At 37.8% G+C, this 24,818-nt stretch overlaps 1 protein-coding gene across 3 annotated transcripts in view; it reads right to left on the reverse strand.

Annotated features, from left to right (window-relative positions):
• The window catches only part of POLA1 (DNA polymerase alpha 1, catalytic subunit), a 290,997-nt gene that overhangs the window by 58,147 nt on the left and 208,032 nt on the right, over nucleotides 1–24,818 (reverse strand). For all 3 annotated transcript variants that reach the window (XM_068962031.1, XM_068962032.1, XM_068962030.1), the window contains one exon: nucleotides 7,792–7,888. In XM_068962031.1, coding sequence (XP_068818132.1) covers nucleotides 7,792–7,888 — 97 coding nt within the window. The remainder of the gene's footprint in view (nucleotides 1–7,791; nucleotides 7,889–24,818) is intronic.

Here is a 24,818-nt window from a genome sequence, read left to right on the forward strand (position 1 = left end):
GAAAGGGACTGTCCAGTAGGCTGTGGCCCTCAGGCTGCCCATGGTCCTCTGCAAGAAACAGGGGTGACCTGAACAATAGTCTTTCTAGACCTAAAGAGACTTCACTGAGAAATCAGTCTTCCTAACAGATGCTTTTCAAAAGTCCACAGGTAAAGCACCATCCTTTTGCTAACATTTATGCTGTAGCTTCAATTCCTTTCTTCACCACAGTCCTAAATCCTAGTGTCCCTATTCTGGCAGAGACAAATGCAACATGTAAAAATTTCACCAAGAAGACCATGTGTTATGGGTTGAATCATATCTCTTTCACCCCTAAATTCTTATTGAAGAGGGGTTAAAGTCCTAACCCCCAGTACCTCAGACTGTGACAATATTGGAAATACAGCCTTTAAAGGGCTAATTAAGTTAAAATGGGACACAGAAAGGTACAGAGGGAGGACCATGTGAAGACAGGATGAAAATAGCCATCTACAAGGCAAAGACAGAGGCCTCAGAAGAAGCAACCCTTCTGATACCTTGATCTCCGGCTTCTAGCTTCTGGAACAGTCTGAAAATACATTTTGTTGTTTAAGCCACGCAGTCTGTGGTACTGTGTTATGGCAGGTGCAGCAGAGTAACACACCATGCTACTACAAATAGCTGACACACAGAATAAGAGGAGATAAGAATCTGGTAAGACAGAACAGGAACAAAGAAAGTGGTTTTTCTGTTTTTGCTTTTAGGAAGAAGGAAAAATCAAACATTAAAGTGAAAAGGCAATTAAAGTTCAAAAGAATAAAAAAAACAAGCCACAGACTGAGGTAAAATATCTGCCAGAGACACATTTGGTAAAAGACGGTTATCCATCAGGGTCTTAAAGTTTTCTGCATACAGGTCTTTTGTTTCTTTGGGTAGATTTATTCCTAGGTATTTTATCCTAGGTATTTTAGGAGACGGTGAAACGAATAGAGAGAGTAGCCCTGAAACATATACATTATGATATGTAAAAAAGATAGCTGGTAAGAATTTGCTGTCTGACGAAAACCAGGAGCTCACACTGGGGCTCTTTGACAACCTAGAGGGGTGGGATGGGGTGGGAGGGAGGTTCAAGCGGGAGGGGACATATGTATACCTATGGCAGATTCATGCTGATGTATGGCAAAACCAATACAATATTGTAAAGTTAAAAAAAAAATAAAACCTGAGAAAAAAAAGAAAATAAATTTTAAAAAATGATGTGATTTTTTAAAAAAAGGTTATCCAAAATATATAAAGAACTCTTAGATAAGAAAAACGAACAACTCAATTAAAAACTGGGCCAAAGAAATCTCACCAAAGAAGACATATGAATGGCAAATAAGCATATGAAAAGATGCTCCAAATCATATGCCATTAGGAAAAGGGTGGTTAAAACAACAAGATGCCACAACACACCTATTAGAATGGCCAAAATATGAACACTGACAACACCAAATGCTAAGGAGGATGTGGAGCAACACGAACACCCGTTCACTGCTCAGTGGAAAATAACATGGTACAGCCACTTTGGAATTCAGTTTGTCAGTTTTTTACAAAATTAAATATCATATGATCTAGCAATTTGTTCCCTGGTATTTACCCAAAGGAGCTGAAAATTTATGTCTACACAAAAACCTGCACATGGATTATGTTTACACGAGTTTTATGCATAATTGCTGAAAACTGGAAGCTACCAAGATGTCCCTCAGTAAGCTAATTGATAAATAAACTGTGATACATCCAGACAACAGAATATATATCTTTTTACACATTTTGTCTAGTATAGATGATTAACAAACAATGTTGTGACAGTTTCAGGTGAACAGTGAAGGGACTCAGTCATACATATACATGTATCCATTCTCCTCCAAAGCCCCCTTCCCTCCAGGCTGCCACATAACATTAAGCAGAGTTCTCTGTGCTGCACTGTAGGTCCTTGCAGGTTATTCATTTTAAATACAGCAGTGCATACACGTCAATGTCAATCCTAAACTACCTAATTATCCCTTACCCCCATCCTTCCCCCCAGCAACCACTTATTTGCTTTCTAAAAGACAAGAGAATATTTTAAGTGCTAAAAATGAAATGAGCTACCAGGTCATGAAAATACAGAGGAAACTTCAAATGCATCTTAGTAAGTGAAAGAAGCCAATGTGAAAAAGCCACATCCTATATGATTCCAATCACATGACATTTTGGAAAAGGCAAAATTATGGAGACAGTAAAAAAAGAAAAAGACAAAAAACAAAAAAACCGAGCTGCTGCCAAGGGGTAAGGGGGAGAGAGGTGACTAGGAGAAGCACAGAGAATTTTTAGGGCAGTGTCTGATACTATTAGGTTGATGCAAACATAATTGTGCTTTTGGACCTTGACTTGTAAATGTGTGTTAGTTGTGCCATCGTGTCAGACTCTTTGCAACTCCATGGAATCTAGCCTGCCAGGCTCCTCTGTCCATGGAATTCTCCAGGCAAGAATACTGGAGTGAGTTGTCATTCCTTCTCCAGGGGATCTTCCCAACCCAGGGACCGAACCCAGGTCTCTTGCATTGCAGGAATTCTTTACTGTCTGAGCCAACAGGGAAGCCCACTTAAATCATTATAACTAGACTCAAATACATCTTTATTAATAAAAATAGGAACCATTACAATCAATACATTTTTGCCAACGAGAAATAAGTTTGTTTATTCCTGTAGTGTAAATATCCATGCTTCAGGATTTGACGAACTCTTGGAAAGCATTTCCTGCCTCCTGCTGGCCGTGGAAGCATTTTCCCTGCAAAAGTTGTCGAGATGCTTGAAAAAGTGGTAGTTGGCTGGCGAGGGGTCAGATGAATATGGCAGATGAGGCAAATGTGTTCAACTTTTGAAGCAGCTGTGCATCGTATAGTTGGGCGTTGTTGTAGAGAACTGGGCCCTTTCTGTGGAGTAATACCAGTTGCAGGTGTTCCAGTTTTTGGTGCATCTCACTGATTTGCTGAACCTACTTCTCAGATATAATGGTTTCACCAGGATTCAGAAAGCTGTAGTGGATCGGACAGGCAGCAAACCACCAAACAGTGACCATGACCTTTTTCTGGTGCAAGTTTGGCTTTGGAAAGTGCTTTGGAGCTTCTTCTCAGTCCAACCACTTAGCTGGCTGTCGCACGCAATCCACTTTTTATCGCACATCACAATTTAATCAAGAAATGACTTGTTGTTGTGTAGAATAAGAGAAGATGACACTTCAAAACAATTTTAAAAAAAAATTTTGGTCAGTTCATAAGGCACCCACTTACTGAGTTTTTCACCTTTCCCATTTGCTTCAAATGCTGAATGACCATAGAATGGTTGATGTGAGTTCTCTGGCAACTTCTCGTGTAAGAGGATCAGCTTTGATGATGGCTCTCAATTTGCTCATTGTCAGCTTCCAACAGCCAGCCACTATGCTCTTCATCTTCAAGGCTCTCATTTCCTTTGCAAAACTTCTTGAACCACCAGTACACTGTACGTTTGTTAGCAGTTCCTGGGCCAAATGTCTTGTTGATGTTGCAAGTTGTCTCTGCTGCTTTATGACCCATTTTAAACTCAAATTAAGAAAATTGCTCAAATTTACTTTTGTCTAACATTATTTCCATAGTCCAAAATAAATATAAATAGCAAGTAATAAGTCATTGGGATTCCCTGGTGACTAAGACAGTGAAGAGTCTACCTGCAATGTGGGAGACCAGGGTTCGATCCCTGGGTCGAGAAGATGCCCTGGAGAAGGAAATGGCAACCTACTCCAGTATTCTTGCCTGGAAAATCCCATGGATGGAGGAGCCTGGCAGGCTACAGTCCATAGGGTCACAAAGAGTCAGACACAATTGAGCGACTCAAAAAAAGCAAGAAATGTACATTAAAATGATGTATGTAACATAACCACATTTATTAATAATGTATTCCAATATCAAATGGCAAATTTTAACAATGTAAAAACTGTAATTATTTTGCACCAATCTAATATAATGGTGGATACATGTCATTATATATTTGTGTAAACTCACAGAATGACTGAGTGAGCCCTAAGGTCAAGTATGGACTGTGGGTGATAACAATGTGTCAATATAGGTTCAGCAAACTGTCCCACTCTGGTGGGTGATGTTGATAATGAGGAAGGCTGTGCATGTGTGGGGGCAGGAGGTACATGGGGAATCTCTGTACCTTCTTTCAGTTTTGCTGTGAACCTACAACTGTGCTAAAAAATAAAGTCTATTAAGAAAGGCAGTTAGTGGATTCCTTTCTTTGCTTCCAAAACAATTTGACCACATCAGTGGTTTATCACACTTAGCTGCAGTTGAATTTTTGTGTCTGCAAAGGGCTCTTAGCTCCTCTAGGGCAGGGAGCATTGACCATCTTTGTTTTTCTGACATTTAGGATGGTATTCAACAAATAATAGGAAATATATATGTACTGTTTTTATCGCTGCTGAATAAATGAAAAAAGACTCAGTTGAGAAAAGTCAGACTCTTTTTCTTCCTTTATTTTTAAGCAGACTTACTTTAGACAACTGGGCAAAGATTTGAATTGATTCATGTCTCCCTCAAACAGTTCACTTATCCCTACTCAGGCCAAGGCCCCCCTGGGATGAGGCAGCCAAATGGGACCATTATGTGCTGCCACCATGGAAATGGATTTTTACTCCATATATTGCCACTATGTTCCTCTAAAACTTTTGGATCTATTATGCCATCTGTGTACATTCTGGAGCAGTTACAATAATAATGCCAAGCCCCAAAGAAATAAGATTTTTAAAATGTTATGTATTTATAGTGAATATGCAGCAAATACTTCACCAAACTGAAAAAAACAGTCCCTTATCATCTTAAAGGAAAGGGAAAAATACCAAATGGGGTTAATTCACATTACAGACTAATGGCCTGTAAACCTTCATTTGAAAAGCAAAGCACAGGAAAAAGCTTTGATGAGAGCTACTTTTCACCATAAAAATAAACGTCTTTCCAGTAATTTGTATGTGATTTTTTCCCCAAGTCAAATTGACGAGTTTCAAACACAGATTAAAGCCACCATCCAGTTACAACCCTCAAAATATGGGCTTTATAATGGAAATGGTAAAACTATCTTAGCGAAGGAAATGTTGCTAGGTACCAAGAGTAAAGGAGAGTCTATGGTAAATACTTTACACGCCAGTTTCAGGGCACTTGTTGACAGACAATACTTAGATTCCATTCTCAATAATATAATTGTGTGTAACTACTGTCATTTTTCACAGGACTTTTGATGTTAACATCTATTGGTGTTCTGGCCTTGGTCCAAATTGAATAAATTTATTTGCCCTCTTGATCCCACAGATTTTCAATTCTTTTTAACAGCAAATCTCCCTTGAATAGCTAATCAGAAGACAACATTTCACTCCAACTCATAAAGTGAGAAGTGAATTTTATATGTGTTACATTAATTTATACTTATGGAAGTTTCCCCTCTAACTGTTCACCTATGGACTGTAAGAATATTGTTGCTCTCCAATTGTTCCCTATGGATTACAACCTGTATTCAAATCTCTTCTACTTAGAACCTGTCCAAATCATGTGTTCAGAATTGTTTGGGGGGACTTTCTTAAATTTTACCCCATACCTTCTGAACTAGAAATTCTGGGTATAGGAGCCATGGATTTATATTTTTACATGTACCAGGTGACTCTTAGGTACGAGCTTATCAAATGTCATTTGTTAGGAAACCTGTGCTCTTGGACTATGGCATGACCTAGCCTTTCATTTCTATCCCACCACTTACCACTACTAAATTATCCAAAAATGTCCAGACCAAGTAAATTCTATCCAAATTCCTTCATTCCAAAGATGCAATTTAGGAATAATAAATAAGCAGAAGATCAAAGGAAAAATAGTTACACTAATTAACACTCCATAAAGAAAGCAAAAGGATCTTGAAACGTTTAATGAAGTTCTTTCTGTCAGACATCCATTTTGCACCCTTCTTTTGCTTTATTTTCTTTATCCTTCTGATATGTAAAAGAACAAGTCAGTAATTCCATGCCGTTTTGGCTCTGAACTCCTGAATAGTGTATTTATTAGAAGCAAATGACAAAAAAAGTCCCAATCCTTAAACTTGTGAAACAGAATAGCGTGAGTATACAGATTCTATCAACACTTCTCCCTTTTTGCCAAGCAAGAATTTTGCAAGTGATTACTCTGTTCCATCCTATTTTTCAGGAGAGCAACATACACTCCTCCATGCTCTCTAAAAAGCAGGGGTAAGTTTCCAATGACTTTACAGATCAGTTTTGCAAGTCTCCAAGTCACTGGGCTTTCTGAAAACTGCTCATCATTCAACCCTTCAGATAAGAATTTTGGAAATGTCTGGAAGAGGAATCTATCCCCTAGGAATCTAAGAACATCTAGGGACCAATCTGGATTCAGAAAGAAGTAAAAGGGGATCAAGTTCTAATATACAGATAACCAGAAAGAGGTAACAAACTTGACAGAAACGGACAATGTACTCATCAAACAGTACTTAATTCTCTAAATGCTTAAGGCCTTTAAGGAAAGATTCTTCGAGGTAAAACAGAAACACTTATTGTTGATATGCAAATAAACATGGGCTAGATGATACCAGTCATGAAAGAAAGTTCAAAAACCTAGTTACTAATGGATTAAAGGAGTTTGTTCTCTTATATAAATTTAATTTATATATATGTAGATATACAACTTTATATAATAAATTTTCTCTTATAAATTTAATTAATTCACTGAAAATAAGCTGTGGAGATAGCCCAAGGTATTGCTGAACATCTAAAGACAAGATACTAATATTTGAAAATCTCTATCAGTCATAAAGTACTTTATATTCAAAGACAGAATAAGTCAAGGCATTAAAAAAAAAAATTTCTAGCCTATCTTGTAAATGGAAGAACTGAAGTCAATTATGACTAGAACAGAAGAGTTAAGACCAAATCAAGGGCATAGTGATTCAGTTATCTGGGAAATTCAGAAGTATTTGTAGGTTTCTATATGTCCTTGAGGTTGCCTCTAGCCCTGGCACTGACCAACAAAATGTTGCTGATGTTCAATGGCAAACAACATAAACACTTTATAGGTAACTAATACGAAAAATGTGTAAACTCACCTTTTTAAATATTTTACAGGTAATAGAAAAGTTGTCAATGTGATTTTCAGGTAGGAGAAAAAAAACCCATGCACTTGTCATGACATTTTCAAATATTTTAAGTTATGTAACAAAGCTTTTCTCAGGCCTATTAAGCCCCACAGTGCCTGCAAGTCTTGTGTAAGACATAGGCAGCACCTGATAATCTGGGCTGAGGCATCTATATGTTCTCTTAGGATGGAGTCAATAAAAGAACTCCACCCCAGTCCTGTGTCTCAAAATGAACCTAGGCTTTTAGTGAACAGCAGAGACATACTCCAGGTCTATTTTTTCTGGTAATATCTGGTTTTTGTAGGTCCAACGATCACGTTGCCTATGCTTACTTCATTACAATTACTAAACTCTATAGAAAATAGCACTTTTAAAATATAGCATTTAAAGAGTCCTTTCTGTACTGTTCCTCCCTCAAAGCCCAGCTTTAATAGAGAACAATGTGAGAAAGGCTGAGGGGGCCAAAGCCGGGAATTCCTATGCCACCGCCCCTCATGCAGGGGATGCCTGTGCTCACAACAGCCCCCATGGCCTGCTTCTCAGACAGTGGTGTGATGCTGCATGAACAGCCTGACACAGTAGGTCTGGCTTTTATGATGCAAATTTCCACTTTAAACTCAAAGGTAATTACAGTATTTTAACGTACCTTTCTCATGATCGGTAATAAGTTTCTCCAGTGCACACTCCACATCAAAAATGTACCGGTAAAAGCACAGCTGGGTGTACAGGGACTTGTCAGAATACTGCAATATAACAGAAAAATAAATGAATTTTGGGGAGGGGGGAGCTTTGGAGATCACTCAGCAAGTGTATCCCCTAATTTAACTTCCATATCAAGCAGTTTTTTTTAAAGAAGGGGGGTGAATAAGAAGGAGAGAATCATATTAATGATTTGTCCCCCTCATATGGCATACATACCTTTCATAATTCAGAATAAACCCTGCCACTTTGATCATAGATTACTACTTGTGAAGCTACAGACTGATTATCCCTGCTGTCAAAAAACTGATTTTGTCAAACTGCAAATTCCTATGCACTCTTGACAATTTGCACTGTTAATTGGGAAAAGTGGTACTGTGCTTCCTAACTGGGACCTGTTCAGGCTAGGAGGAAGTTAAACAATTTCTGAAATACAAGCTCGATTTTATGACTCATGGTGAGAGGGACGAGCCCACAGATACAACATGGTGAATAAAGCACAGACCTGGGAACATCTTGACTACTTGTTCTGTGCTCATCCTTAAATGGGCAACATATGACCTCTGAGAAATAGTGTGTGAAATGAAATAACCAAGGCTTATCATTCCATCAATATCAAAACAATGTTTAATGATTTGGGCAAGTTCTAACTCAAAAAATCATAGTATCACTGAGGTAATCAAGAGTCACTGTATCTCACCCTGTGTGGGGAAAAACATCTGCAGTCAACTCAATAATCAAAGTGAGAATTATTTGGCAAATCATGTTCAAATGCATTTGTATTTCTTTTAAGTTGGCTGCTCCAGAAACTTACTTTCCTTCCTCCTATAGGGTTAGATAGGTGGGAAACCTTTATACCAGAGGACGATGAACTAGGGCTTTGGTGTCATCTTTGGGAGTGAGGGTGTGAAACCAAAGCGAAACAACTCAATCCTCGGAACTTCTCAAATAACAAACTCAAAAGACAAGCACATTACCAGGTCTCACTTGCTGTCTTGGACAAACATGAAATCTAACAGCAACTGAGTACCTATTGTGCACCAGTAACAACAAACATATAGCTAACTCACACAACACAGTAAGCACTCTACAGATATTGATTGGTTCAGTGAATGAATCAATGAATAGCCATGATAACCAGGTCATTTGGTACAATCCATGCAACAGGGTCAGGTGGCACCCACAGACTAGCATGTGACTAGAAACTTACCACTATTTACAACTAGATATACAAACGGTCTTATTTTGAAGGGAATCTCTTTGGTAACCAAGTATTAGATTCCAAGATCCTTGCTGGCTATCAATGATAAAAGACTATAGCCAACTCAACTGGGTACAGAAGTGAAATTTAGTGTTTAGAGCACAATGGTAGACTTTCCAGCTCACTCCATTATAAAGTCGTTACTAAATTTAGTGTATTTTAAGCTTCTTTGGCCACTACAAGTGGTATCTATAAATATTAGGCTGTAGGAATAACCCACATATCAGCCAGAGCTATTGTCTTTTTTGAGTGTGCATTCCTTCCACCCATTTCTCTTCTTTACCTGAACCTATTTTAAAAAGTATACCTAGAAGCCTATTTTATTTCTTATTAGCTATTCTACAATATGCATCATCATTATACTATTATACACCAGTTATTTTTAGCGAATCCTGATTACTGCTTCCTGGGGGAAAAAAAAAGGAGGACGACAGCGATTAAGTTATTTGTTTAGTTTTTTAGATTCAGCAGTAATTGCTGGTACACATCTCCCTGACTGCACACATGCTGCAGGTTGAATAGAACACTGAAATTACCTCCTTCATAATAGTTTGTTTTGATAATGTATTGTGTGTCGAGATGATGAGAAACAGTTGCTGTCAATTTGATTAGCCATTATATTTTTATGTTAATTGCCATTATTGGGTCCATTCTGTTTAGTGTCACCATAGAAGCCATACAATGTTAGCATAAATAACAAATTGGAGTAAATTAGGAAGATATATTTTTGCCAATTCATTTTAATTGCCCCTCAGTCCTTCCGTTGGTTAACGCAGCTGTTGACCCATAATAAGCGCTGGGTCAATATAGCTGCTTGTCAATTCAGAAATGCAAAGTGCTGTGTTGCTGGTAATGGATATACAACAACCTTTGCCAGCTAACTGAAGCAAACGAGTGACAACCCACATGAAGGAATAAAGCGTCAGCCACGGAGTTTAGTGACCTGATATTAGTAGGCAGGCTAATTGAAAGTCAATGCTTAAATGGATAAGGAAAATAGGGGAAAAAAATTAAAAAGGAGTTATATATTTTTTAAAAATATACCAACACCTCCTGCCCTTTTGATTCCTGACATATTTTGCAATTAGTAAACTGGTTGAAAACAAAAGGCCCTATTAGATTTTCAATGTCAAATACAATCAAGTGGTTTTAAAGAACACACATGAAATGGAGAAAACTATAGTTTAAATGAACAAGAATAACACCTACTTTTGTTTTCTTGATTTTTCCTTATTAATTTGTGATCACTTGGAGGGGCTTTTTAAAAAATCATTATCATCTTTTCTTTTTTGCCTTTGATGATAAATTCTTCTAATCAAGAAAACTGACACCCTCTAGTCTTTTCTGAGATCTTCAGCAGGTTTTTTTCCCACACTTAAATGCTCATTCTGACTGTACAAGATTGGATGGAAAATACTTCAAGAAAATAAGGTGATATTTTAACATTTCTCTCTCCAGCTTTCACTTATTGGTTTAAAATGTTCGATTTCTTGCTCTTTCCTTGAAAATTGCACTCAACACGGTGCCTAGGCTTCTTTCAATCTTCCTTTATAGTTAGAACATCATGTACCAAAGTGGTGGATTGTGATTTAGTAAGGACAATGCTGAGCTGAAAGAGCTACTGTGTGTACAACGCTTTGCATTCAAGTTAGTTGCTTGGAGTGTTAACAGAGTAGTAAGTGGGGGCCCCATACATACGCAGGGGTAGGGAAGGAATTCCCCTATGATATACCTGGCACAGAGGAGGCACTTAGCAAATACTGTGAAAGAAATGAAGGAAAAAGGAAAATGCTTCAATACCACTATTTTTGATGCATTCTGTTTGAATCCCATAATCAGACGACATTAGAAACAATGTGAACTTCATTCTGTCTCCAAGCCAAAGTATTATGTTCAGATGAAAACATAGGCCCTAGATTAGTGGTCCTTCACCTGGCTGTACACAGAAGTACCTGGGGAGTTTTTTAAAAACACTGATGCTCAGATCTCGGCCCTGGAACAACTAACTCAGAACACAGTGGGAAATCCAGGGGATGGGCACTGGTAAGGGCTTCCAGGTAGTTCCAGCGGGTAGTCTGAGAAAAGAACTGCTATGCTGCATACTACCTGTACCAGAGATACTTTCTTTTTTAAATCTTTTTTTTTACGGGTCCGCCTGGCGCCACCTGGGCGGCCTTCTACTTCCCTCCGCGTCTCACCCAACGGCAGACCAGCACCCCGCCACCAGGCCAGGTTTGAAATCCCAGAGATACTTTTAGAGCCATGGACCCTGATCCCTCCAAGCTGGCTCAAGATCAAGGAATTTATACCAGTCAAAAAAGCCTAAGAAGTTTTCCTGAGAACCACTGTGAGGAAGATGCTTGCTTTTTAAAGCAAGTTACTGTAATCTTAGTACAGGATGTATTTTCATTTACATAAATGCAGGGCAGGGTTAAACCTAACTCGCATTTTGGTTTTCTGTTAAACTGTAATCTACACAAGTGCACAAATAACGAGTGTATGGCTTGATGCACAAATTTAACATATCTCTGTGATCAGCACCCACAAGAAACAGAACTTTACCAGCCTCCTAGAAGCCCACCCTTGTTCTCCTCCCATTATTCCCCATCTTCTCCCTAAAGATAATAATAGATTTGCCTTACACACACATACAAACACACACACCTTTATGTGAATATAATCTTATAGTTTGCATTCTTTTCTCTTTGGTTTCTTTTGGTCAATATTGTATTTGTGACATGATTCATCCATGTTGTTGGAGGTAGTGGATATTTGTTTATTCTCATTGCCATAAAGTATTTCACTGAATGAATATACCATAATCTATTTAGCCATTCTACAGATGAAAGGCATTTAAGTAGTTTCCAGCTTTTTGGCTATTGAATGGTGCTGCTACCTACATACTTGTACACACCTTTGCAGTATTAGCTTGGTGCAAAAGTAATTGTGCCCCTCAAATGCCAGCCTGGCCACAGACCTGGCCCACTCCTTCCTACCTTCTGTTCCAGGAGGGCAGGCCACGTGTTCCCTTCCTCCTCTGTGCCCTGGCCCAAGCAATTCTGCCTTCCCTTTCAGGCCCATCCTTCCAGCTTTGCCTAAAGATCCGCTCGATCCACTAGGTTTTTATATACCTTAGCAGACCTCAAAGTCACTGCAGTTTCGGAGAAGCCTTTGAGCCTCCATGCTTCAGTTTGTCCACAAACCCAGTCACCTCTCCTCTGGAGCCCCATGTTTCACCACACCCTCCAGCACAGAGAACACACTCCAGCAGTCCTCACCAGTGTGATCACCCTCATGCCTCCAAGGATGTAAGCTCCTAAGGGCATGGATCGTGTGTAACCCCTCTCCACTGGGCACCCAGGCCAGAGCCAGGCTTGTGGTTGGCCCTCAAGGAAGGTTTGTAGAAGGAAGGGATTCATGGAACCTGTCTCCCACATCTCACTTAGCCTCAACATATGGGCTAATGACACTAGTCTCGGAAATGATTTCTAATGTTTCCTGTGTATATCTACTCCAGGGCAGACTGGCTCTGGGGTCAGACTGTATTTGGTCTCAAATTCAGTTCTGCCACTTAAAGGACTGGGTGACCTTGGACACAATGCTTAATTAATCTATTCATACCTCAAATTCTTCATCTGTAAAATGAGAAAAGTAAACCTCTCAGGAATGCTGTAAAGATAATGAGCTAGTATATATGTGGCAATCTCCCAATTTATTCCCACCCCCCAAACCCTGGTTAACTATACATTTATTTTCTATATCATGACTCTACTTCTATTACTTCTGTTTCGTTAATATGTTCATTTGTACCCTTAAAAAAAACAATTTCACATATAAGTGATATATGATATTCATCTTTCTGTGTCTGACTTATTTCATTCAATATGCAAATCTCTAGGTCCATCCATGTTGCTGTAAATGGCATTATTTCATTCTTTTTTAAGGCTGAGTAATATTCCATCTCTCTCTCTCTCTCTCTCTCACACACACACACACACATACATAACTATATATAAAATAGATACATAATAAGAACCTGCTGTAGAGCACAGGGAACTCTACTCAATACTCTGTAATGACCTATCTGGGAAAAGAATCTTAGAAAAAACAAAGTGGATATATGTATAACTGATTCACTTTCTGCGCACCCGAAAGTAACATAGAAATCAACTATAATCCAACAAAAATTTTAAAAGTGTAACACACTAGCATATGGAAAGCACCAGCACTATGAATGGCACACTCTGTATGTCACTGATAAATGACGTATTCTGTACTTTCCCAACTAGAGCGCAGCTTCTGGAGGGTTTGAATTTCTACAGTTGCAAAACCCAATGCCATGCCCTCAATAGGTGCTCTAGGAAGTTTATAAGGAATATGTTTAAACTCGAACTATGAACACCCCCTTTTAATGAATGCATTCAACTGCTATTTCTACTGTTTTAGTTAAGATATGCCTTTAAAATTTCAGTATCCTTCAATGTCTACATACCTTTATGTCTTATATAAATTATTAGTCTTGATTACTATCAAGATTAATCTTGAAAAGATTGAGATATGCTGTTTTATTTTTTCTGTCACCCAAATTGGTTTTCTGCCCATTTTATTTGCATTATTTATGCTTTTTCTGTAAATACACAACAAGAGAGGGTGAAAAAGTACTGGTTTGCCAACTCCAATGTACTTCTTTGCAAAGGAAATTATTTCCATAGGCTACAGAAATAACTTATTTGGATTACTTCAATTAGTTCTAATACAAAACATTGCTACCACTTCATTAATCAGCTGCTTGTGAGGGTTACTTTTCCAAGAAGTCTTTTTAGTAATTTGATTAGAAAGAATGGTAGTGCACATTATCATCTGATTCAGTATGTCCATCAAGTAGACAATTTACAGTGAGTTCTTGATAACGATGGGCTTATTTTAAAAAAGCCACACAGACAGCAATTTCTTCATTTTATAATCCTAGTCCTATTTTTTTGGTGAAGATGAAGTTATTTTTCAAAGTCTTTGGCAGCACACGGTGCTGAATAAGCATCAGGAACGATTTCAATGCTTGAAGAGGCATTTCACTCTTTGCCTCTCCCCAGACAACCCCCCCCATGAATGATGCAGTAATTAAAACCTAATTATTATCTTCATTTTAAACAAAACCTAAAGTGAATACCAATTAATAACAACATACTAATGAGCATCTGCTGTGATGAAATTGAATATGAATGTGCTGCAAATTTCGGGTAATTTATTTTTTTTTAGGGGAGTGCCACTGGTCGCGTTCTGCTGTTAGAAGATTATATAGAATGTACACCATTTTCTATCAAGTCATGCTGCACATGGCAATTTCCATCTTAGGAGACAGGGCTGGCTTTAATGCTACAGATGTTGAAATATCCAAATACTGGTCATGTTGTCTTCACTGGGACTGAGGACAATTTTAGGATTCTACCTTGAATTTATTGCCCTCTCTTCAGAAGTTTTCCTTTTTTAAATGCCATATTTCAAGGTTAACCTCATGCCAAAAAAGCCCCACAAAAAACCCCAAAAGATTTCAGTTAGCCCCCATGCTACATATAATCATGTATTAACATCACGATGAGAAATATAAATTTCTAACCAGAAGAAATAATAATATAAAAATAAGGTTGGTAAGTCACTTTGGATTTCACTGGAGCTATAAAATGGCGTAGAAACATTTATGTAAGTGAGAGAAACCCTTGATATCTGGAAGTATTGAGGTAGTTAACTTTGTTCAGATTCATTCACGTTACTAACAGCACCACACCAAGAAGCAAAATGTGGAGACAGAACGAGGTTCTGCAGATTACAGTTTCAACCTCCATATCTATAGTAAGAATGAGTAGGGCAAGATCAATGGTTTTCAAGTATGTTCAATTCACATGCCTTGGAGGCTTCTCAAATGTTTGATTCTGATTTCACTGATTATACATTCACTGTAAAAAATTCATGTATTCACATGTACTACCTCTCAAATTTTAAGATGTGTAAGATCCCAACATATTAGCTGGTGTTCTCACTGAAAAATAAGTTATAAGCTATAAAAATCTCATCTTTTTTATAGTTGGGAATTCCGCATGAAATCTTATTTGGATAAAAGGGTTTCCTAGATTAGTGAGTTTTCTAAGGTTTCTTTCTAGATTTAAACTGAACTGAAAACTACTTTGACTTTCTTTCCCTGGCACATTCACCCAAATATATCTAATCTGGCTAAAATAAAAATTCTCTACCACTTCCCAACTCATCCACAAAAATTTGGCAAAACTGAAATCTAGAATGTTTGGCCAGCTTTCTAATATTCTTATTAACTGGCACCAAAGGGTCTATGATGAGCAATATCAACAGCTACTAAAATAAAATAAATGTACATGGCTACTGTAAATAAAGTGATGCAGCATTTAGGACAAAAACTTAACTGTGTAATTTGACCTGGCTGTTAAGGTGTACTCTGGCTTAGGTGACATCTCAGAACAAGTTCTGCCTCAGATGGACAAAACAGGAGAAGGCTGTCATAGCTGATCCAAGTCAAGCCAAAGTCAGCCTCCCTTCACACCACTAGCCACCAAGCACATAAGAAAGACTGCTGTCCATTTATTCAACAAATTGAGCATCTAAAATAGGCCAGGCACTATTCCAGCTGCTAAGGCTACCTCAGAGAAAGAGAAATAGGATAAGATTGCAGGAGCTTATAGCCTGGTGTGGGTGTGACTTTTCCAACACTACACTGCAGTCAAATGTGAATATTTCCATTTATCTACCTGCTTCTCACAGTAGCTGCTCTCTGTAACTTTTTAATGGCATGTTTATCTTGCATTTCCTAACAGAATTATTTGAGTGTTTTAATTCTTACACTACAGAGAGATCTCAGATGATTATACTCATTTTAAAATTTGTGTCCCTTGCATTTATATAATAATGTTAGGCTTTTCAAAGCATTCAGTCCTCACAAAAGCTCTGTCAGGTAGGTGGGAAGTTAGAATTATTGTCCCTATTTGACAGAGCTCATCAAAGGTGAAATCACCTGTTCATGATCCTAGATCTAGTCAGTGAATGGAGCACTAATGGCCAGTTTGCAAACCTCTTAGAAAAAGCAGTGGAGTCAAAACTAGAATGACAGTTAGTGACTAGACTCAATATTTTTTATTGCCAAATGGCATCTTAAATCTTTGCCTGAAATGCTGGTATAGGATTATCTGAGGTATAATTTTAAAGTCCATATGTGCATGCTATTTAAAGTGAACAGAGATTTCCCAAATGTTATCAATGTGTTAAATCACTGTGCTAAAGGAGAGGGTTGAAGAAGTTTAGCATGATGTGTTAATATGCATTTGACACTTTCCAGTTTTCAGCTCCATCTCCCCAGCATTATGCTTTCTCCCATTTGATCTTCAATAAATGAACTAGCCATTCTGATTATCTTCATTTTACAGATAAGGAAGCTGAGACTCAAATAGGTTATGGGACTTGCCCTAGGTCATGCAACTAGTAAGGGGCAGAGCCAAGACTTGATCCCAGGTTTTCAATGTCCAAGCCCCTTGATCTTTGTAATATGCCACTTTTCATTCATACACTTTCAACAATGTCATTCTGTGTGTTAATCAGCTCTTTTGTGGCTAGTTTTCAACCTGAAATACTCAGTGCACCAGAGAAGCAGTGTATTATAAGCACCTGGTACCTCACTCACACTGTTAGGCTACAGTGATACCATGTTTAGGGCATAGCCCACCATGAGTAGAAGTGGCAGGAGCACAGGGCCAAAGCAAAGGGCATTGGCTTGGGGGCTGGAGGTGCAGACTGCAAGCAGAAACTGACCAAGCCAAATCAAAAGTTTTCCAATGTGTATCATGGTTGAACTGGGGACCTAAAGTCTAACTGTGTCAATTTAATTTTCTAATTTTTGCTCACCTTCATTCTAAGATGCACCTTTCAGAAAATGCACCTTTGGGCAGAAAGATATAAGAATCTTAAGTTCTTAAAAGTTTATGTTCCACACAGATCTCTGTGCACACACTTCAGAAAAAATTTTTATGGGTTTAGAAATTCCTTTTAGAACATAAAGAAGCTTTCCTTTTCTGTTTTACAAATTGAAAAACTGAGGCTTGGAGAAATGAAGTAACCTCTCCTCTCATTTGTAAATAGATGGGGGGATGCACCCCATCAAAGCACTGTTACCAGGATTACATGACATAATATGTGTGAAACATTTAGGACACTACCTGACATACAGTGAGTGCTAACTAACTGGTAGTGAGTCTTTTAACTTTTTCTTAGCTATGAACACTTGTCTTTGGGAAGTTTCCTGAAGTAAACCAAGTAGGCACCTGCAAGAACCTGACACTTTTTTCCCCTTTTTAATTCTGTGAACTTCATTCAAGAGCCAAGGCCAAACAATATACTCTTATGATTCTAAGTAAAAGTCACTGATTAAGTAAGCAAATTTTTTAAAAAGGAAGGGTGGTAGGATTTCAGTACCAATCACTGTAAAAAAAATGAAGACCTGATTTCTATCTCTCCTATAGGCTGAAATAGGATAAAGTATTTCCTCGCTTTTAATCTCTTTGCAACTAATATATAGCAGTTCTGTTTATTTTAAAAATTTTTTGATGTGCATCATTTTTTTTTTTTCGGACTGATGTGGATCATTTTAAAAGTCTTTATTGAATTTGTTACAACACTGCTTCTGTTTGATGCTTTGGTGTTTTGGCCGTGAGGCATGTGGGATCTGAGTGCCCCACCAGAGATCAAACCCCTGCCTCCTGTATGGGAAAGTGAACTCTTAACCACTAGACTGCCAGGGAAATCCCAATAGTTCTGTTTAAAGTACTGTAATCTCCTTGAGGATAGACATCCTATCATAAATACCTCAGGACTCCCAAGATCCTGGAATAGGGAGGATGACGCCAAAAACATAAGTTCTTTAGAAGAAAAGTTCTAAGCAAAGCAGTAAACGGTTAAATGTGAAAATATGAGATAAGGCAAGTATGGTGTGGTTGTTAACAGCACAGACTCTGGAACCAGTATGGGTTCAGATTCCGCCTCTAACATTTAGCAGATATGTGATCTTGGACAAGGCATTGAAAACTACACTCTCCACCTCCTCATATGTAAAATCAGTGCCTCCAACAGTAGCATATGTTTGCTTTACATCTTTTTGGGGGGTTGAATTTAGCTACAAAAAACCCTTAATGTATCTTGATAGTCTTGCCTTTCTTCTACTGTCTCTGTATATAAGCCTATAATGAGGTTAATACACCTTATAAGCTATTAGAAGACAGAAATTGTAGCTACGAATGCAGTTTTAAAATGATAGTCACAGAATATCACAGGCTCACATAACAGTAAACTTAAAAAATGATGCTGAGGAATATTCAAGAAAGGGTGGAGTGCTTTTTGTTTTGTTTGTTATTGGTGGAGGTCAGTTACTACTTTAACAGAAGTCGAAGAGGCAGATTTTGGAGAGGACTTCACTGACTACTTTCAATTTTTCCTTCTGGTAAAAGGTCTCATCTTAATGATAAACAGTAAATGCACCCAACAGTGGTTAATGGTGTGGATTCTGGAGTCTGCCAGGCTCTCCTTCAAATCCTGGCTGTGACATTTATTGGAGGTAAAGTCCTAGGATGACCAACCTCTCCAAGCCTCAGTTTCTTCATCTGTAAAAGACCCATGCGACTGTTGTGAGGATTAAATTGAATAATGCATATGAAGTATCTGGCACAAGTGGCGGCACTGGTGGTAAAGGACCTGCCAATGCAGGGGATGTAAGAGACATGGGTTTGATCCCTGGGTTTGGAAGATTCCCTGGAGGAGGGCGTGGCAACCCACTCCAATATTCTTGCCTGGAGAATCCCATGGACAAAGAAGCCTGGCGGGCTATGGTCCATAGGGTTGCAGAGCTGGACACGAATGAAGCGACTTAGCATAGCACAAGTGTATAGTCTGGCACATGGTAAGCACTCAGTTTGCCTTAGTTATCATTTAAGTGTTATACTCAATAACACTCTTGCTTGATTCTAAGACACCTCTCATCACTTTGAATGTTTCTGAAACAAAGATTTGTCTTATGAACTGTTGTCTTTGCTAAAACCTTTCTTTTCCTCTAAAATGCTGTTACTAAATCAGTGGTATGTCTTATAATTGATGCCACCATATAAGAGAGAAATACATTGGGTATAAACAGACTTAACATTTATGCCCTCCTTGTTCTCCTAGTTCATTAGTTAAGATTCACTTCTTGTTACTATTCAGTTCAACTAGTCAGACTACGTTTGGCCGTGATGCTGTTCTAGTCGTCTTAGTCAACGAAATAAATCCATATATCTTACATCTAACACAGCCATTAGGCTTTAAGGCCATAGACTCCCCATGCTAACCAGGCATTATCAAAATACAAGATAAGAAGAAGTAATTCTTTTACTGATATGGTTTGGAATTTCTATAGGAAATTTCAGGTAGCTAATTTAGGTACTAAAACTCATTACACATCCAAAAAACACATGGTAGATGTCTTATGATTTTGTTTTTGATGTTTTGCACAAGAACCTATTCAGTAACAAGTCACTATAGTTATACTTTTCAAATGTCAGTAAATTAATTTTGACAATGAAAAAAGTAACAAAGGAAGGGTACTAATATACATGCACATGTAATTCACTAATTCCTCTTCAAAATTCTTCCAACTTGCCAGAATTATATTAGAACCACTATGGGGTCGCAAAGAGTCGGACATGACTGAGCGACTTCACTTTCACTTTCATTTTACCTAGGCCACCTTCTACTTACAACAGGAAACCAAACCATTCCATACAGAGGTGTCAAAACAAGCAAAACACAAACTGGCTAATGGACTTTCCTAGGAATAAAATGAATAGTCATCAATGTGTTCTCTGTTGACTACTTTCTCCTAAAAGGAAGGAAACTAGTAATTACCTGTAACTTAAAAAAAAGATTTGCAATCTAGGAAATTATATCTGGTAAAATGAGAAAACAGAAACAAAAACCCTATCCAGGCTCTATACACCTAGGTCTCACATCATGGGGTGTCCTTTGATAATATATCCCACTCATGTCCTCTCTCCCCCTTTAAAAACTGTCCTCAGGTTCCTGGGATTGGCTTCATCCCAGCTGCAACAGACTGAGATGCTATTCTACTGTTTTTCTGTCTTAACTCACATGCTTTACCATACTCTATCTGGGGGTTGCACAGAAAGTTCAAGGATTAACAATGAATCATTAGTTGTAGTAGTGTAGTTCCTACACCTGCATCTTTTGCGTCCTGAGCAGGCGGCACTGATATGAAAAAGTATCTTCTTTCTTCTGCATTCCTGCTGGCTCCACTTGTTCTGTAATCCTTGAAGACTATAACAGAAGTATCTTGATTTGAACTCCAGCAGGCCTGTTTCTCTCAAATCATTTGTCAACGCTCACCTATGTTACTTGAGTCACCACCGATATACACACTGTGGTGCTCAATTATTCAGATGCAGTTGGTTCACTTCCTTGTTCTTCCCCTTTCTGGCTTTGGGCCAGTTCACTTCTCAGCAGTTTTTCAACCAGCAAAGTGAGAAAAAGTAACATATCTTCCTGAAATATAGTACTGGCATATAGTAGGTATTCAATAAACACTGTTCCAGTATCGAGTAAATAAAGCATGAAATCAGCCAAAGTTTTTTTTTTCTTTTTTAAGCAATACTAAAGACTTGGATGGGAAGTGGAGATGACTGGTTAAAAATTTAAGTTCTCATTATTTGTGAATTTCATCTGCCCAGGTGACTGATTTACCAACATTTTCTCAGCAATTGAACTATTGTTATACATGAACTTTAACAGAGCAATCTCATAAATAAAACAGATAAAAGAAATACTCCAGCGGTATCTTTGAATGAGGTCAGGGCCCTCACCCATAGAATACAATTTCAAACTCTAATAAAATCCCAGGATGTATATGCAGAATGTAGGAGCTAGAGTCCTAGGTTCTCCAAATAGGCCCATTAGTTTTGTTAAGAAATGAAAAGGGCAAATTCATATATCATCAGCTGAAGATAAAGATATGGATTTGCTAAGCCTAATATGTGTGTGTGCTAAGTCGCCTCAGTCGTGACGACTCTTTGCGACCCCATGGACTGTGGCGCACCAGGCTCCTCTTCCATTGGACTCTCCAGACAATACTGGAGTGGGTTGCCACTCCCTTCTAAAGGGATGTTCCCGACACAAGGACTGAACCTGGGTCTCATGCACTGCAGGCAGATTCTTTACCATCTGAGCCACCAGGGATATGGAACAGTGTAATTCACAACCATTATAAAATAAAATAAAAGAAAGCATATTTATTGGAATATTGTCCTCCTTTAAAGTTGGCATTAAGTGGGCAGAAGTCTGGAGGCAGTTGGAGCATTCAGTCATGCACAGGCCTGTAGGAGGTCCTGCCCACCAATATGACTACACCATAATCTATTTCACCTCGCTCAGAAACACTGTTTAAGAGTTGTGAATGTAAAATAACCTTAACCAGTAATTTCAAACCAGGAGAACAAAAGGAACATGATTGAAACTAATTTACATTTTCAATTATTACTACAAAAATTTCAAATCTATGCTCTTCTTTTTGTGGTCTGTTTGTTTTTAAATGATCACCTTTACCTGACAGGAAGGGCATGTGTGAAAGGGGTTCCAGAACGCTGGCAATGGGGAGATAAAGAGAAAACAAACCAGCTCTCCATGAAGCTATGTATCCCTCAATAAACAAGACAGAAGAATGGTAACTATGAGCAAATACATGCCTATACTGCTTAAAAGAAAATAGAGCTTCCTGAGGTCCATCATAGTTTTTAATAATTACATTAAAAATACTTATTTATTTATTTGTCTGCATCAGGTATTAGCTGTGGTACATGGGGTCCAGAGCTTGTGGGGCTCAGTAGTTATAGCACGAGGGCCTACTTGCTCTGAGGCATGTGGTATCTTAGTTCCCTGATCAGGGATAGAACTGCATTACTTGCATTCCAAGGTGTATTCTAACCACTGGACCACCAGGGAAGTCCCCTATTATTGTTTTTAAAAACAAAAAACATGCTGCTCTAAAATCCAGAGTTTCCTATTCAAAACTCTGTCATGTTTTCAAGGCTTCACTTTTTTATTTAAATAGTTAGAACTTGCATATGGCCTGACACTCCCAAATCTACCCCATCCCAAAAGCTGGGCTTAGGAAAGACCTTCCTTTGTTCTTACTTTAGCAAAATGAGAATATTAATGTCTTGTTCCTCAAGAGATTTTTGTCATAGCTTGATACTTCCTCCTTGTGTAGATTCTTTGACAAAAAGCATAGCAGGGGCTCTCAATCACATAGCTATTATATTTATGTGAACTGTGTTTACAAGGTGGCAGGAGTTGGGACTTATTGTCATGTAACCTCAGTGCCAGATATTTAATTCATCTAACTTGTGTAAAAGGAGCTCCCTTAGTTCTATGTCTCCACATATATCCCTGTATTTGAAAAGATTTACTCTTGAAGTGGTAAATAAATTCGCCTGCCAATGCAGGAGACACAGGTTCGATCCCTGGGTTTCCCTAGTGGCTCAGTGGTATAGAATCTGCCTGCCAACAGGAGACGCTGATTTGATCCTGGCTAGGGAAGATTCCCTAGAAAAGGAAATGGCAACTCACTCCAGTATTCTTGCCTGAAAAATCCCATGGACAGAGGAGACTGGTGGGCTACAGTTCATGGGGGTGCAGAGTCAGAAAAGACTTATCAACTAAACAACATCCTTGAAGTAGAGTTATATGTTATCACCAGGCCACGGAAATTTTTCTTTCATTTTTACTTTAAAAAATTTCACAATGAGATTAATTTGGGAGAGTATATATGGCATAGTTCTATTATTTTGAACACATGTAACATTCATGACAACTAGGATACACAACAGTTCCAAAACTGCCTTTTGCTGCCCATTTGTATTCAGACCATTCTCTAATCCATGACAACTACTGGTTCTCCATCATTACAGTTCTGAAATTTCAACAATGCCATTTAAATGGAATTAAACACTATGTGGTCTTTTGAGTCTAGGTTTTTTTCACACAGCATAATAGCTTTGAGACCCATCTAAGTTGCTATATGTTATTAGTAGTCTGTTCCTTTTTATTGTTGAGTAATACTCCATGGTATGAAAGCATGACAGTTTATTCATTCATCCACTGAAGTGTGTTGGAGTTGTTTCCAGTTTGGGGCTATTATGAATTCAGTTCCTTAGAAACATTTCTGCACAGATTTTTACATGGTTATAATTTTTCATTTCTCTAGGGTAAATACCCAAGAGGATTCCTAGGTCATACAGAAAGTATATATTGATCTTTATGAGAAACAAACTGTTTTCCAGACTGGCAGCACCATTTTACATTTCCATCAGCAAAGTAAGCATGAAGTTTCCTGTTGTTCCACGTCTTCACAAGCACTTGGTACTGTCAGTATTTTGTATTTTAACCATTCCAGTAAGTATGGAGTGCTATCTTGTCAAGGTTTCAATTTGTATTTCCCTGATGCTAATAATGAAACAACTTTACATTCTTATTTGTCATCCTTATGTTCTCTGTGGTAAAGAATCTTTTTAAGTCTTTTGTTTATTTTTAAATTGGAGTGGTTTTCTTTTAACTGAGTTTTGAGAGTTCTTTATATAGACACAGGTCCCTTGTTGGATATGTGATTTGTAAACAATTCCTCCAAGTTTATGACTTGTCATTTCTATCCCTTAATAGTGTCTTCTCAAGTAAGTTTTTATTTTGATGACGTTCAAGTGATTTTTCCGTTTTTAAATTGATCATTTTTATCTCATGTTTAAGAATTCTTCACCTAATTTGAGGTCATGAAGATTTTCTCTTATGCACTACTTCTTAAAGTTTATAGTTTTGCACTTAGAGCCGTGATATATTGTTAATATTTGTATAAGGTAAGATTTTAGCTCAAAGTTTATTTTTTCTGCATGTGAATGTCCAACTTCTTCCAACATTACATGTTGATGAAAGGGCTATTCATTCTTCATTAAATTCTTTTGAATCGCTGTTAAAAATTGAATGGCCAAACTTGTTTGAGTCTATCTATTCTGTGGGTCTAGGTTTCTATCCATTTGCCAATTTTACACTGTTCATATCTGTAGCTTTAAGTCTTACAATTGATTATTGATTCCTCCAACTTAACTTTTTTTCAATTATGAATTTACTTCCTTTAACAAATATAGGACTATTGAGGCAATCCATTTCATCTTGGATGAATTCTTATAGTTTTCGATTTTTGAGGAATTGGTCCACTACTCTCAAATTGTCAAATATGTTTAGTAGTCTCCTATCCTTTTAAAATCTATGGAGGCCTAGTATTCTGGATATTGCTAATTTGTATCTTTACTTTTTAAAAATCTCTGTCAGCCTTGCTAGATGCTTATCAATTTTATTGATATTTTCAAATATTCATGTTTTTGTTTCACTGATTTGTTCTATTCTTTCAATTTAACTAATATATCTTCACTATCTCTTTTCTTCTGTTTGTTTTGGGCTTATTTTGCTCTGCTTTTCAAAACATTTTCTGAAAGTGGAAACTCACATTGATTTGACACCTTTCTTTTTCTCTAATACAAACATTTAATGCTGTCAATTTCCCTCTAAGCACTGCTTTAGGTGCATCATCCTACTGTACAGTTTTTTACTTTTCC

Source organism: Capricornis sumatraensis, chromosome X (genome assembly GCF_032405125.1).
Source record: "Capricornis sumatraensis isolate serow.1 chromosome X, serow.2, whole genome shotgun sequence".
Classification (NCBI taxonomy): Eukaryota; Metazoa; Chordata; class Mammalia; order Artiodactyla; family Bovidae; genus Capricornis; species Capricornis sumatraensis.